We start from the raw sequence: 15,957 nt of genomic DNA, 5'->3' as shown, positions 1-15,957 counted from the left end.
GTCTCATTCATATTATAAAGAACAAAGTACAAGTCATGTAAAGATTGACATAACAAAACTGAAAAGATATTAAAATATCTCTTTCTGATGGCGTTTTGTATCGTTGCTTTTATATATGCAGTATACGTGAGTATTATGAGTGGAGGTTATGTTTTCAACAGGTTAGACAACATGTGTACCCAATATTAAGCGGCATTCTTTGCGTGTCATTGTTAATTATTTTATGTGAAAATTTTTGCACTAAAAGTTGCAGTTGACTGTTATTTATTTTATGTGAATTTTCTGCATTAAAAGTTGCACTTGACTCAAGATCCATAGTTCTCGACAGATTGCATGTTGTTTACATCTACTTTGGCAGGAGGTTTCTGGGATTGTCCATTGGTCGTCGTCGCCCTAATTAGGAGTGTTATTTTATCGGTGGATCTTGGAGGAGTTTTGCATCGTAAAAGATCAGGACAAAACATCGGCGCATCCAAGGTCGTGCCCATATTATTATCAATTAGCACAGCAAGTAGGCAAAGGTTCCAAGATCAAACAATCAAATAGCTATTAACAACATATGAACATGAATTGAAGTGTAAAAAAGAGCGCGATAAGATGGCATGAGTCACACCTAGTTAAACTGTTTTCACAACATACAGCACAAATTGTTGCCCGATCTACACAAGAGCCTCCGAGCCAGGGCAGAGTTCGGGGTGGCCTCAGATTCTTGGCCTCACCCTACGGCCACTAGTGTCGCCACCGTCCGAAAGCTGTCCCCATACACTCTGGCTTTTCCCGCCACTACTGCACGGCTCCTCACACCCAGCAACAGTTCTCAGTATCTCCGACTGAAGTGATAGGCAATTATCCTTGAGGCAATCGAACCCGTCAGTCCGGATCACAGCTGCAGAGACATAAGGGTATCTAGAATGTTATGCAGCTTTATAAACTTATTAACTGCGCCAAGAAAGCAACCATGTATATGAAGCATTAATTTCCAAGCCAGTAACAGATCTAAATTGCTGAAAAAGACTGCTAGTTGATTTAATTGCATTATTCTTGGTTAGCAAACTACATAGTCTAACATCTAGAAAAACTACTCCCTCCAATCCAAAATAAGTGTCACAGTTTTGAACTAAGGTTAGTTCAAACTTAGTTCAAAACTGTGACACTTATTATGGATCAGAGGGAGTACATTCAAGTGCATCATATTTAACAGCAATTCTACTAATCATGAAACGTGATAGTGCAACTAAGCAGCACAAACATATTTATACCTCAGAAAGCAAAGCAATACAACTATACCAATGAGAATCATCATCTACAGTACAACATCAAGGTACTTATCTTCTACTTGCATGTCAAACAAATGTAACGCCAGAAACTCAAAGCATGCACATGTCATCTCTCACTGAAATTGTTTATAGCTTGTAATCATTCCCCCCACTTTTTGTTCATACTTTAAACGCTCCGTAAGAAAAATCCCCATCAGTGACCACGGACCAGAGCATGGCACTTATATAAATCCACAAAATGATTACTTGAATGCCACTGCCAGGAAAGTTTTTTGACTAAACATGAATTCATGGATGAATGCTACTGTACCATGTGATGAATTTAAGTTAGATTTGATGTAAAAGCTTAAGTACCTGAAAGATTTTCTGCAGCAAATTTTAGGCAAACGGCTTTAAGCTCCATGGCATGGTGACTATCAGCCAATGCAAGAGTACTTGCAACCGAGGCCACAGAAATGCCTTTGCACAAGTAAGATTCACATAGCAATCTTAACCTTCCTAAGTCATACTTGTCTGCTGCGGCCAACAACTTTGCCGCCAAAGTATCAAAAATAGAGCCCATGGAGCTTGATGCATCCAACTCATAATCATCAACGAGGGTATCTCTGTAGATGAAATGAAGCATTGCCTGGACGGAGTATCCACATACTGTAAGTATACTTGCTCCCAGGTTATACTGGAAGACATTGATAACAAACAAAATAGATACACACCTTGAAAACCTTGGGCTCTAGATCATCAAGAACAATCTCCTTCAGATCCTCACTCTCATTAACCTCGTTCTTGTCTCCTTCTGATTCATCGTCAAAAAGTTTGGATCTAAATACAGTAGACCGTGCAGCCAACACCAACTTATGGGCATGAAACCTCTCTCCACTCACATTAAGAATAACATCAACCCCTTCATTACTGTCCAAAAGAGAACCGAAGTGGTAGCCAATATCAGAGTCTGGAACCTGAATGGAGTGTGGTCCGGAGTAATCAATAGTTGAAACCACAACACCCACAGTGCAGTTTATCCTCAAACAATCATCTTTAAGAAAGTCCGATGTCTCAAGAGCAGTTCGCCGAAAGAACCGTTTGTAACCCCTGAAATGAAGAATGAATATCAGAACCCAGACTGACGAGGCTGTTAAAGACTGGGGATCTAGATATTTGGCACACTTTACAAGGGGGTTGATGATTTGCCACAGGATAGTGCAAATTATCAAATGAGGAAGTAAAGTGTGGGTTAAGATCTAATTTCTCATTAAAGACTTGTATTAACGAATTCACACCTATAACTACAAATGTCATGGGTTGGTAGTTACATCACATCCAAGGTTCATATTTCATATCAACAAAAAGGAAAACATAGGACACCAAAGTTTCCAGATACCACTGGCAAGCAGATTTAAAAGAAAAAGAAAAAAAAACAGTTTTTTCCTAATTATAGTTTGAACTTGGGAATGAAAATAACTGAAAAGCTACACTATTGCAGTTGTCAAGATTAAAAAGCAAGACCTGAGCCTCCCAACGCCAGTGACATACCACCATGAGAAGTACAGTTCTGTGATATAATTTTAATCATTGTTTATATTATTACTATGGTCCAACATTTGGAACTCCTATGTTTTTTGCCTGAAATGCATATCTACAGGAGCTGGCAGCAAATCAGAAAGAATATGAATGTAAGTATTAATGGGCTTGAGAATCTGAGCTCATCATGCTAGTGGCCTGAAGGCACTGTCAAGCAAGAGCTATTGCTTTGTTTTTATTTCCAGAACATTTCGGTTACCAAACAGAAATCTCTGATTTCGTGGAAATGAGACTGGGGGTAACAGCTCTTTCATTTAAACCAAAGGTTACTTCGTGATGTCCTAAACTGTACAAGCACACTTCAACATACAACTATTCAAATGAAGTGAAACTCAACAAAAAGAATAGGTGAATAAATATCATAACATGTTGTAAGGACACAAGTACTCAAGATTGACTATTAAAGCAGTTCGGTTCCATGGTATAAAGAAGGGTCATTCCAAACACATTGCCTTTCACACAATACAGTCCACCAAGGAATTACACCAGTAACAGAAGATGTCGTCTTAAACACAACCAAATAAACATATTATAAATGGCAACAAATTCACCAACCAAACAATCTGTCAACGTATGTAAACCCAAGAATATCCAGTCAGCAACCTAATCAAGTGACATTATGCTTTACAATAAAAGCATGTAAAAGTAAAAGCATAAGTTTACTATTAGACTACAGCATTGCAGTGACAAAACTATAGTAATGGGCTGATGGCACTAGCACAAGAAGTTGGATTTACCTCTTCTTATTAGATATAAGATGTTAAGGGATAAACCTTTTATACAAGAGGATGTGTGTGCTACTATTGAGATTAGGCAAAAAGATGAACTAGTTCTGAAGCATCTCAAGTCTCTTCTTTCCAGCCAACTCTGCCTCTTCATTCCCCTCTACCCTACGGGCAGTTCATCAATCGAAGCATTACAGTCAGGCTACCTTTTATAGTGTTTTCCACAATGTGTACTGTCATCATTGTGATCAATAGTTGGGCATAGCGCCACAGCAAAGCAACATATTACACCAGAAATTAGGAATGAAAAATCAAAATTGTAAAGCTACTGATGCATACCATACTCAACAGATCAAAACCAGATAATTCAAACAGTAGCATGCCATTGGATTGAGCTAATAGACATTAAGTAGCGGATAATCCTCGTGGCTGTACTAGAACACCAAAAATGGCTGCCTTGCTATCACCTAATAATCCTGACATCACCTGAAGTTGAATCCCTAGACTAAAGCATGACAACTACCCACAGCATGCAAGCACTAACATCAATCGAATCACAGGCTCAACTGTCCTAGCTAAAGCTCCACGGACGCCAATTCAACGACAGTGTCATAGTTCATACCAGAACAAATTCAACCAAAGCAGGAGGGTTATTCAGAGGCGACTGCTTACCACATGGAGCCTCGGTACTTGAGGGTGTAGGGCCCAGACTCGAGCGAGCGATCGAAATGGGAGTGGACCTTGTGCTTGCCCTTGCCGCTCTGGTCCTGCAGCGTGAGCTCAAAGAGAGCGCGGACGTCAGTGCCCTCGGAAGCGAGCGCGATGAAGACGGAAACATAGGCCGAGTTGTCCTCCGGGTTCTTCCCGTCTGGGTAGAAGTAGATAGCCCACTGGTATCCCCCGACGGTGAAGGTCTCGCTCGCGATGTGCTTCCCGACGCCCATCCCCTTGGCGAGGGAGTAGCCCTGGATCACGAAGCGGTGGGAGCCGTTCACCGTCTCCGTCACGGAGCGCGAGCTGGTAGGGGACGCCGCCATGTCACGCAACGACGGGGCGCCTGTGGCAGCAAGGAGGGCAGGTCCCGGCGGCGGCGAGGCGTCGCCGGCGTCGTCGTCCATGGGAATGCGATTGGCTAGGGTTAGGGTTGGGGCTAAGAGGCCAGGACTGGGGAATTTTCGGCCGATTGGCCGTACGGGTCTTTGTTTTGGTTCTGCTCGTGGGACGACTGTGCCATCCACGGGTGAGACGTGGAGCTAAGAATTCATTCCGGCTCGGTCGGTTTGTGCATTTTTGGTTTATCGAGTTTTTAAACGGTAATATATGTCTCATTTATATCATAACGAATAAATTATAAGTCAGTAGTAATAATGTATGTGCAATGCACATTTATATTAGATAGGATATTAATTGCATGTTATATTAGGTAAAATATATCTGTTGCATGTTGGTATTTGGTAAAATATCAATTATTTTTTCGTGAAAATGGTAAGATATTAATTACATGGCAGATTTCAAAGGATAATGTTGAGTCAAAACATGTTTATAACCAATGACAATAATGGGTAATTAAAACGTTAAACGTGTTTGATGCTCAACATTGAAGCGATTTAAACCGCTAGATAACATGATTTGACAGTCGAGATAGTTTGGATCTGCCCATTTGGGTCTTTTTATATTGGTGTAGATAAGATGTAAAGACCGACATGACAAAACTAAAAAAATAGCAAAACATTTTTGAGTTTGACACAAACGCTCGTCACCTGCCTCCAGCATTAGCACAGCAGCCACCAAAGAATAATGAATCACCTCCTCACCCGAGCTCAGCGCGGCTCCCTTTGCTGATATGCTGCTTTGCGGACCTCCAAGGTGGCTCATCAAAAGTGAAGCCCTTGTCGTTGAACGAACCAGACCGAGACAACACCTCGAAAACGTCATCGAATTTCAGATCTGGCACCCCACCACGACTAAAACGCCGAAGGAGGAAACCTTACCTGCCATCCACGAACCACGAGCCCAACACATGCTCCTTCTTCTAGATATCGTCGATGCAGACCATAATCTGCATCCGCTCCTAGACTACCTCCCAAGCTCCGCGTCGACTCAGGAGCAAACGGCGTCGCAACGGCGGAGCCCGAGGACACAGGTCCGCCACGAGGATGTCGCCGCCACGTCATCCTTACTTTAACAGACTGATTTTCAAATCCATCCCCAACCATAGGACCGATGGCCTTATCCGGGAAGGATCCGAAGAATCTTTATTCAGCGTTGCCATCGTCGTTGTCGAAGCAAAGACAACGAACAACCTAAAAACCTAGACTACAAGGGAGAAAAAGCGATCCACATGAGTGAATTCGGCGACCCCCTTCACTGCCGACCACCTAGGTCGCCGACCGGGGGGGGGGGGGGGAAGGGAGCTGCCGGAGAGCGGAGTTGAAAGATCGGCCTCCCCTGACGGCGGCTAGTGTTCCAGCCGCCAGGGATGAGAGGAATAGAAAGTCTTACTGGTCTTATCAAGCTTGCTCACTTAAGCGCACGTGCATTTGAACATCTCTAGTTCTTTACTACACATCTCTATCAATAGGTAGGGTGTATGCTTCGTGCGTCAGAGGTGAGCGAGCGCTTGCGTTTGTTCTGTGTTCAAAATAAATAAATTAAATATTAGCAAAAGAGCCCGTGCATTGTAATGGGGGAGAAAATAACACACGCTCTTAACCCCATAACCATGACTCAAGACCCTATTAGATCCACGTCCTTTTTTTTCACATGTCATCACATTTGTGTTGCCGACGGTAGCCTTGGTACTCACACGACGAAACAGGTTTGAATGTGGTCAGTCCTAAGGCGTCCCTCTCTTGCGCGCGCACGCACACTCGCTCAGAATAAGATGAGAAATATGTTGTTTTTCCCCACGAGGTTTTTCAGAGGTGTGCATGCGTGGTTGTCGATATTTTTCTCTCTCAATCTGATTTTAGTGGGTGTTTATTTGCAATTGGATAGCCGTTGGTACGAAAGAGAAACAGATCGTGCACTATATATATATTAAGTTTTCACTAAAAATAATATTTTAGAAATATTTAACAGCTAAAAATAACATCATATTTAGATTTCACATATTTTTTAATCAAATTTTATATATAACATATTAGAATCAGAGTTACAGTTTAAAAGATATGTATAGTTTTGTTTTAGATAAAATGCAGATTGATTAACCGAAAAGTCAGAAGGTTTTCTATTAAAACGATTCGGCTGACTTAAATATGGACCACGAGTTGATTAGTATAAAAGGCAGGGGGTTTGTGTAAAATGCAAAAAAGATGGATTGTCGGTTAATTAATAAAAAGGCAGGGATTTTCTGCAAAAGGACGCGACAGACGATCAAAAGCACTTAAATTTTACAAGGGGTTCGTGCTTTATTATTTGGGAAAGAGATACCCCTAGAGTTCAAAAAATACTACCCTTAATTTTTTACAGTATAATTAAGAAAACTCTTAAATGATGTTTTAGTCACTACTTTGGTGACCTACAAATTTACAGAGGGAGTAGAAAATGTAATACAATATATTTTTTGAAATAATTCTTGCATTACAATCAAGGGCTACAGTCATGTTTGACTCATAACGTTTATGTTCGTATCAATGTGGGTCTCTTGTATATTTTGTTTCTCCCCTCTAATAAATATATGATATGTCACTGTCGTACTCTCAAAAAAAATGTTCTACTCCAGAACAACCTTCAGACCCAGCCAAAATCATACATCATTTCATACTTGAGACCTACCAAAATTTGCAAACGCATGACTAGAACAATTCTAAGCATGACCAATATAAGTATAATTGTCACATCCCTAGCTTAGTCATTGCATAATCATCCATGCATCGTGTTTAAAATTCAAATTAATTTAAAATGAGGATTGATCAAACCCTAGCACCCCTCTGAATTACCAGGATCAACTAAAATATTTTTCAATGAACCCAAAATGCCCTTCAGAAAAGTTCATCATTTTTGAATTGATTGAAAACCTCTGCCAAAAGTGGTGCACATTTTCTAGGTCATCATGAATTTTTGAATTAAATCATATTGCATTTGAATTGAATTATTTATATTCTACAAATAATTTGAAATGTTCCAACAATTCTGAAAACAACTAAGGGCCTCTGAAATAATTCATTTACTGCTCACAAATATTTTTAGGATTTATAAAATTGATTTGGTATTAAAACTAAATCAAAAACAAACTGCAAAAATAGAAAACAGAAGCAAATATGAAAAAAGACAGAAATGTACCTCGCGGCCTCCTACTGTAGTCGGCCCAGCTCCTGTGCAGACCACGAGCCCCAACTGCCAGTCGTCTTCAACCCAGCGCCAGAAGGACATCGGGCGTGTGCCCGCGCACGCGTGCCACCTCCTCCCTGTCTGTGCGCCTCCTCGACCCCCTAGACTCACCAGACGCTGCCATGCAACCCCCCAAGCTCTCTCTCACTCTCCCCATGCTCCTTGCCTCCTCTGCTCTCTTCCGTAGCACACTCGAGCGACCTCGTCGACGCCGATCGCCGTACCCGTGGCCACCACCAGCCCCTCGCCTCAATGTTGTGTCCACAAGCTCCACTGTATCGCCCTCTTCCTCCTAGACAAGACCCACGACACCGGATGCACTGCATCGACAGCATCATCATCATCAACCTCTGGCACACGAGATCGTCGTCGTCGATTCATCGGTCACAGTGCGCCCCCGGCCTCGTCTTCGCCTGTTCTGGAACTGGGGTGAGCTCCCGATCAAAATCCCCTTACCTAGCTGTCGTGGGCGTCCTCTAACTAGCTCCCTTCCCGCACCCGTGAGCTCACTACCGGCATCCATGACGTCGCCGTCGCTGCAGTGGACAGACCTCGTGACCAAGCACGCGTACATTCTCTTGGCGTCTCTATGAACCTAAAACGCACCCCAGCTGGCTCCCTTGCGTGCTATAACGATGTGTCCGCACGAGCCCATGCACCGGCCGCCTCTGACCTTGTCGCCTCCGGCCACCCACGGCCTCCCGCATGTTCCATTGGATGCGTGTGAGCCTGAGCTTCACCTAGATGCACTGCTCCGTCGATTTGGTCGTGGGAGAGCTGATACGTCTCTGTCGTATCTATAATTTTTGATTGTTCCATGCCAATATTCTACAACTTTCATATATTTTTGGCAACTTTTTATACTATTTTTGGAACTAACATATTGATCCAGTGCCCAGTGTCAGTTCCTGTTTGTTGCATGTTTTTTGTTTCGCAGGATATCCATATCAAACGAAGTCCAAACGGAATAAAAACCGACGGAGATTTTTTTTGAAATATATATGATTTTTGGGAAGAATAATCCATGCGAGACGATGCTCGAGGGGCCCACGAGGTAGGGGGCGCGCCCCTGACACTCGTGGCTACCCGGTAAGGCGGTTGGTGCCCTTCTTTCACCGCAAGAAAGCTAATTTCTGGATAGAGATTGTGTCAAAATTTCAGCCCAATCGGAGTTACGGATCTCCGGGAATATAAGAAACGGTGAAAGAGAAGAATCTGGGAACGCAGAAACAGAGAGAGACAGAGAGACAGATCCAATCTCGGAGGGGCTCTCGCCCCTCCCGTGCCATGGAGGCCATGGACCAGAGGGGAAACCCTTCTCCCATCTAGGGAGGAGGTCAAGGAAGAAGAAGAAGGAGGGGGGCTCTCTCCCCCTCGCTTCCGGTGGCACCGGAACGCCACCGGGGGCCATCATCATCACCGCGATCTACACCAACACCTCTGCCATCTTCACCAACATCTCCATCACCTTCCCCATCTATCTACAGCGGTCCACTCTCCCGCAACCCGTTGTACCCTCTACTTGAACATGGTGCTTTATGCTTCATATTATTATCCAATGATGTGTTGCTATCCTATGATGTCTGAGTAGATTTTCATTGTCCTATCGGTGGTTGATGAATTGTTATGATTGATTTAATTTTCTTGTGGTTATGTTGCTGTCGTTTGGTGCCCATCATATGATTGCGCGCGTGGATCACACCCTAGGGTTAGTTTGTATGTTGATAGGACTATGTATTGGAGGGCAAGAGTGACAGAAGCTTCAACCTAGCATAGAAATTGATGCACACGGGATTGAAGGGGGACCAATATATCTTAATGCTATGGTTGGGTTTTACCTTAATGAACATTAGTAGTTGCGGATGCTTGCTAATAGTTCCAATCATAAGTGCGTAGAATTCCAAGTAAGGGATGGCATGCTAGCAGTGGCCTCTCCCACATAATACTTGCTATCGGTCTAGTAAAGTAGTCAATTGCTTAAGGGACAATTTCGCAACTCCTACCACCACTTTTCCACACTCGCTATATTTATTTTAGTTGCTTCTTTACCTCAACAACCCCTAGTTTTATTTTCGTGCTCTTTACTTTCTTGCAAGCCTTTCCGAAAACACCTACAAAGTACTTCTAGTTTCATACTTGTTCTAGGTAAAGCGAACGTCAAGCGTGCATAGAGTTGTATCGGTGGTCGATAGAACTTGAGGGAATATTTATTCTACCTTTAGCTCCTCGTTGGGTTCGGCACTCCTACTTATCGGAAACTGTTGCGATCCCCTATACTTGTGGGTTATCAAGACCTTTTTTCTGGCGCCGTTGCCGTGGAGCAATAGCGTGGGGTGAATATTCTCGTGTGTGCTTGTTTGCTTTATCACTAAGTAATTTTTATTTGCTGTTCTTAGTTGTTTTCTATCTTTAGTTATGGGTAGGAAACGCAAAATACCAAAAAAATTAGTTATACCTACTGAATCAATGGTTGAAGAACCAATCAAAATCTATCACACTGTTGAAGCTTATTACTTGGATCATCTTCGATCCCTAGTGCTCGTGCTGAAACCCCAACTAGCTTAGTTGAGGGCAAATCTTTAGATGAGCATGCTTGTTATGTGCGACGTTGTATATCTGAAAAAGGGAAACTATTATGGGGTCAAATTCAACGTTTGCAATGTTATGCTTGGAATTTATGTGAAATATATGATTTTACTTGTTGTTCTGAAAACCCTAAGAAACACCTTCCCTATCAATGTGAGTTTAGTGATAATGGAATCGTATCTTCGTATTCTAAGGGTGTTTACAATTACTATGATGTTCAACAAATTAAAGAATTTGTTGCTTTTGAGGGTGCTTATGAAATTGCTTCTTTGATTGAAAAGTATGATGCTACTTTTCACAAATTTGAAAATTTTGCTATACTTAATTATTGCTATGATAATTATGCTTCTAATACCTATGTTAAACAATATATTGAGGAATACTCCGCTGTCCAAGAAGAGACTAATATTTTGCAGGAGTCTATGGAAGAAGAAATTGATGAAACTGTGAGCTCATTGGATGAAAAAGATGATGAGGAGAGCGAAGAACAAAAGGAGGAAGAGCAGATTGATCACCCGTGCCCACCTTCTAATGAGAGTAACTCTTCAACTCATACATTGTTTAATTCCCCTTCGTGCTTACCTAAGGATGATTGCTATGATGACTGTTATGATCCCTTTGACTCTTTTGAAATATCCCTTTTTGATGATGCTTGCTATGCTTGTGGCCAAGATGCCAATATAAATTATGCTTATGGAGATGAACTTGCTATAGTTCCTTATGTTAAACATGAAATTGTTGCTATTGCACCCACGCATGATAGTCCTATTATCTTTTTGAATTCTCCCAACTACACTATATCAGAGAAGTTTGCACTTATTAAGGATTATATTGACGGGTTGCCTTTTACCATTGCACATGATGATTTTGATAGATATAATATGCATGTGCTTGCTGCTCCTACGTGCAATTATTATGAGAGAGGAACTATATCTCCACCTCTCTATGTTTCCAATACGATAAAATTGCAAGAAACTGTTTATACTATGCATTGGCCTTTACTAGGTGTGCATGAATTGTTCTTTTATGACATGCCGATGCATAGGAAGAGAGTTAGACTTCGTCATTACATGATATATTTTACCTTGTGCTCACTACTAAATCACAAATCATTGCTAATTAAAATTGGCTTTGATATACATTGGGATCCGGGTGGATCCATTACTTGAGCACTATATGCCTAGCTTAATGGCTTTAAAGAAAGCGCTGCTAGGGAGACAACCTGGAAGTTTTAGAGAGTCATTTATTTCTGTTGAGTGATTTCATATAGTTTAAAAACGACAAAAATAAAGAGGGGAACCCAAAACTTTTTCAAAAAGAAAAGTGAAAGTGAGAGAGACGAGCATTGTGAAAATGGGGGACGTCCTTGAACTTTGTTCATGCCCATGGAAACTTTGTGAATCTTGATTACAGAAACTTTTCAAAAATAATAATTATCCCCTTGTACAATTCCATTGTATTATAAAAATGATGTGCCAAGGTTTGCCTTTAGGATGTTTACATTTGCTTGATGGTTTGTATGGTGCAGGACAGAAACTTTGGCTGTAGTGCGCGATTTTACATTTTTAGCTGGAACGTCAAATGGTTCTGATTCTTTTTGCACTGTCTTCCTATACAAATTGTTTATTTTTTCTAATTTTGGTATAAGTTTTCAAGTATCAGAAGTATGGTGAATGTTCAGATTGCTACAGACTGTTCTGTTTTAGACAGATTCTGTTTTTGATGCATAGTTTGCTTGTTTTGATGAAACTATCAATTTATATCAGTGGATTAAGCCACAAAAAAGTTATATTACAGTAGACACAATGCAAAAACAAAATATGAATTGGTTTTCAACAGTACCTAGAGTAGTGATTTGCTTTATTATACTAACAGATCTTACTGAGTTTTCTGTTGAAGTTTTGTGTGGATGAAGTGTTCGATGATTGAGAAGGTTTCGATGTGAGAAGAAGGAAGAGAGGCAAGAGCTCAAGCTTGGGGATGCCCGAGGCACCCCAAGTAAATATTCAAGGAGACTCAAGCGTCTAAGCTTGGGGATGCTGGGGAGGCATCCCCTCTTTTTCAACAAATATCAGTATGTTTTCGGATTCGTTTCGTTCATGCGATATGTGCAAGTCTTGGAGCATCTTTTGCATTTAGGTTTTTATTTTTCTTTTTATGCACCATGCTGGTATGAGATAGTCCTTGGTTGATTTATAGAATGCTCTTTGCACTTCACTTATATCTTTTGAGTATGGCTTTATAGAATGCTTCATGTGCTTCACTTATATGATTTGAAGTTTGGATTGCTTGTTTCTCTTTACTTAGACAACCGCCATTTGCAGAATGCTCTTTTGCTTCACTTATATTTGTTAGAGCACGGGCATATATTTTATAGAAAGAATTAAACTCTCTTGCTTCACTTATATCTATTTGGAGAGATGACAGGAACTGGTCATTCACATGGTTAGTCATAAAATCCTACATAAAACTTGTAGATCACTGAATATGATATGTTTGATTCCTTGCAATAGTTTTGCGATATAAAGATGGTGATATTAGAGTCATGCTGGTGGGTAGTTTTTTTTTTGACAGAAAGACTGTAAGGGAACCCCCTACAGTATAATTGGTGCAACAAACCCAAATTGCAAGTACCATGCCTTGAACCTGGATGTGTGGGAAGGCATCAGCCCCTTCCCACCACTAGGCTATGCCTTAGTCTGCCTAGTGGGTAGTTGTGGATTGTAGAAATATTTGTGTTGAGGTTTGTGATTCCCGTAGCATGCACATATGGTGAACCGTTATGTAACAAAGCCGGAGCATGATTTATTTATTGATTGTCTTCCTTATGAGTGGCGGTCGGGGACGAGCGATGGTCTTTTCCTACCAACCTACCCCCCTAGGAGCATGCGCGTAGTACTTTGTTTCGATGACTAATAGATTTTTGCAATAAGTATGTGAGTTCTTTATGACTAATGTTGAGTCCATGGATTATACGCACTCTCACCCTTCCACCATTGCTAGCCTCTCTAGTACCGCGCAACTTTCGCCGGTACCATAAACCCACCATATACCTTCCTCAAAACAGCCACCATACCTACCTATTATGGCATTTCCATAGCCATTCCGAGATATATTGCCATGCAACTTCCATCATCATCATATACATGACTTGAGCATTCATTGTCATATTGCTTTGCATGATTGTAAGATAGTTAGCATGATGTTTTCATGGCTTGTCCGTTTTTTGATATCATTGCTACGCTAGATCGTTGCACATCCCGGTACACCGCCGGAGGCATTCATATAGAGTCATATCTTTGTTCTAGTATCGAGTTGTAAGTAAATAAAAGTGTGATGACCATCATTATTAGAGCATTGCCCCAGTGAGGAAAGGATGATGGAGACTATGATTTCCCCCATAAGTCGAGATGAGACTCCGTACTTTACAAAAAAATAAAAGAGGCCAAAGAAGCCCAAATTAAAAAAAGAGGCCAAAGAAGCCCACCAAAAAAATAAAAAAATAAAAAAACAAAAAAATGAGAGAAAAAGAGAGAAGGGGCAGTGCTACTATCCTTTTACCACACTTGTGCTTCAAAGTAGCACCATGTTCTTCATATAGAGAGTCTCTTGAGTTATCACTTTCATATACTAGTGGGAATTTTCATTATAAAACTCTACTTGTATATTCCGATGATGGGCTTCCTCAAATGCCCGAGGTCTTCATGAGCAAGCAAGTTGGATGCACACCCACTTAGTTTCAGTTTGAGCTTTCATACACTTATAGCTCTAGTGCATCCGTTGCATGGCAATCCCTACTCACTCACATTTATATCTATTGATGGGCATCTCCGTTGCCCGTTGATACGCCTAGTTGATGTGAGACTATCTTCTCCTTTTTGTCTTCTCCACAACCACCATTCTATTCCACCTATAGTGCTATGTCCATGGCTCACGCTCACGTATTGCGTGAAAGTTGAAAAGGTTTGAGAACATCAAAAGTATGAAACAATTGCTTGGCTTGTCATCGGGGTTGTGCATGATGTGAATATTTTGTGTGGTGAAGATGGAGCATAGCCAGACTATATGATTTTGTAGGGATAACTTTCTTTGGCCATGTTATTTTAAAAAGACATGATTGCTTTATTAGTAGGCTTGAAGTATTATTGTTTTTATGTCAAATGATAGACTATTGCTTTGAATCACTCGTGTCTTAATATTCATGCCATGATTAGACATATGATCAAGATTATGCTAGGTAGCATTCCACATCAAAAATTATCTTTTTTTATCATTTACCTACTCGAGGACGAGCAGGAATTAAGCTTGGGGATGCTGATATGTCTCCGTCGTATCTATAATTTTTGATTGTTCAATGCCAATATTCTACAACTTTCATATACTTTTGGCAACTTTTTATACTATTTTTGGGACTAACATATTGATCCAGTGCCCAGTGCCAGTTCCTGTTTGTTGCATGTTTTTTGTTTCGCGGAATATCCATATCAAACGAAGTCCAAACGGAATAAAAACTGATGGAGATTTTTTTGGAATATATATGATTTTTGGGAATAAGAATCCACGCGAGACGATGCTCGAGGGGCCCACGAGGTAGGGGGCGCGCCCCAGGGTGTCACGCGCGCCCCTGACCCTCGTGGCCACCCCGTAAGGCGGTTGGTGCCCTCCTTTTGCCGCAAGAAAGCTAATTTCCGGATAGAGATCGTGTCAAAATTTCAGCCCAATCGGAGTTACGGATCTCCAGGAATATAAGAAATGGTGAAAGGGAAGAATCTGGGAACGCAGAAACAGAGAGAGACAGAGAGACAGATCCAATCTCGGAGGGGCTCTCGCCCCTCCCGTGCCATGGAGGCCATGGACCAGAGGGGAAACCCTTCTCCCATCTAGGGAGGAGGTCAAGGAAGAAGAAGAAGGAGGGGGGCTCTCTCCCCCCCGCTTCCGATGGCACCGGAACGCCACCGGGGGCCATCATCATCACCGCGATCTACACCAACACCTCTGCCATCTTCACCAACATCTCCATCACCTTCCCCCCTCTATCTACAGCGGTCCACTCTCCTGCAACCCGCTATACCCTCTACTTGAACATGGTGCTTTATGCTTCATATTATTATCCAATGATGTGTTGCTATCCTATGATGTCTGAGTAGATTTTCCTTGTCCTATCGGTGGTTGATGAATTGCTATGATTGATTTAATTTGCTTGTGGTTATGTTGATGTCCTTTGGTGCCCATCATATGATTGCGCGCGTGGATCAGACCCTAGGGTTAGTTTGTATGTTGATAGGACTATGTATTGGAGGGCAAGAGTGACAGAACCTTCAACCTAGCATAGAAATTGATGCATACGAGATTGAAGGGGGACCAATATATCCTAATGCTATGGTTGGGTTTTACCTTAATGAACATTAGTAGTTGCGAATGCTTGCTAATAGTTCCAATCATAAGTGCATAGAATTCCA

At 41.6% G+C, this 15,957-nt stretch overlaps 1 protein-coding gene across 1 annotated transcript; it reads right to left on the bottom strand.

Moving 5' to 3' along the window:
• Nucleotides 1–463: 463 nt before the first annotated feature.
• Nucleotides 464–4,821, bottom strand: LOC125537093 (BTB/POZ and MATH domain-containing protein 5-like). Its single transcript, XM_048700389.2, has 4 exons — nucleotides 4,253–4,821; nucleotides 1,991–2,366; nucleotides 1,632–1,905; nucleotides 464–886 (listed from the first exon to the last, which is right to left on the bottom strand). The coding sequence occupies exons 1-4, from the start codon at nucleotides 4,696–4,698 to the stop codon at nucleotides 702–704; spliced, it is 1,281 nt and encodes a 426-aa protein (XP_048556346.2). The 5' UTR covers nucleotides 4,699–4,821; the 3' UTR covers nucleotides 464–701.
• Between the last annotated feature and the right edge of the window lie 11,136 nt (nucleotides 4,822–15,957).

This window comes from Triticum urartu, chromosome 2A, assembly GCF_056163025.1.
Source record: "Triticum urartu cultivar PI428250 chromosome 2A, HENAU_Tu73, whole genome shotgun sequence".
NCBI classification, from domain to species: Eukaryota; Viridiplantae; Streptophyta; class Magnoliopsida; order Poales; family Poaceae; genus Triticum; species Triticum urartu.
This window is presented reverse-complemented; position numbering and strand designations above follow the sequence as displayed.

Coding starts and splice junctions, on each gene's coding strand:
- LOC125537093 (XM_048700389.2), bottom strand. CDS start 4,698: ATGGACGACGACGCCGGCGACGCCTCGCCGCCGCCGGGACCTGCCCTC. Junction 1,906..1,990: donor TAGAGCCCAAGGTTTTCAAG/GTGTGTATCTAT, acceptor TACTCCGTCCAG/GCAATGCTTCATTTCATCTA. Junction 887..1,631: donor TGCTGCAGAAAATCTTTCAG/GTACTTAAGCTT, acceptor ATGTCTCTGCAG/CTGTGATCCGGACTGACGGG.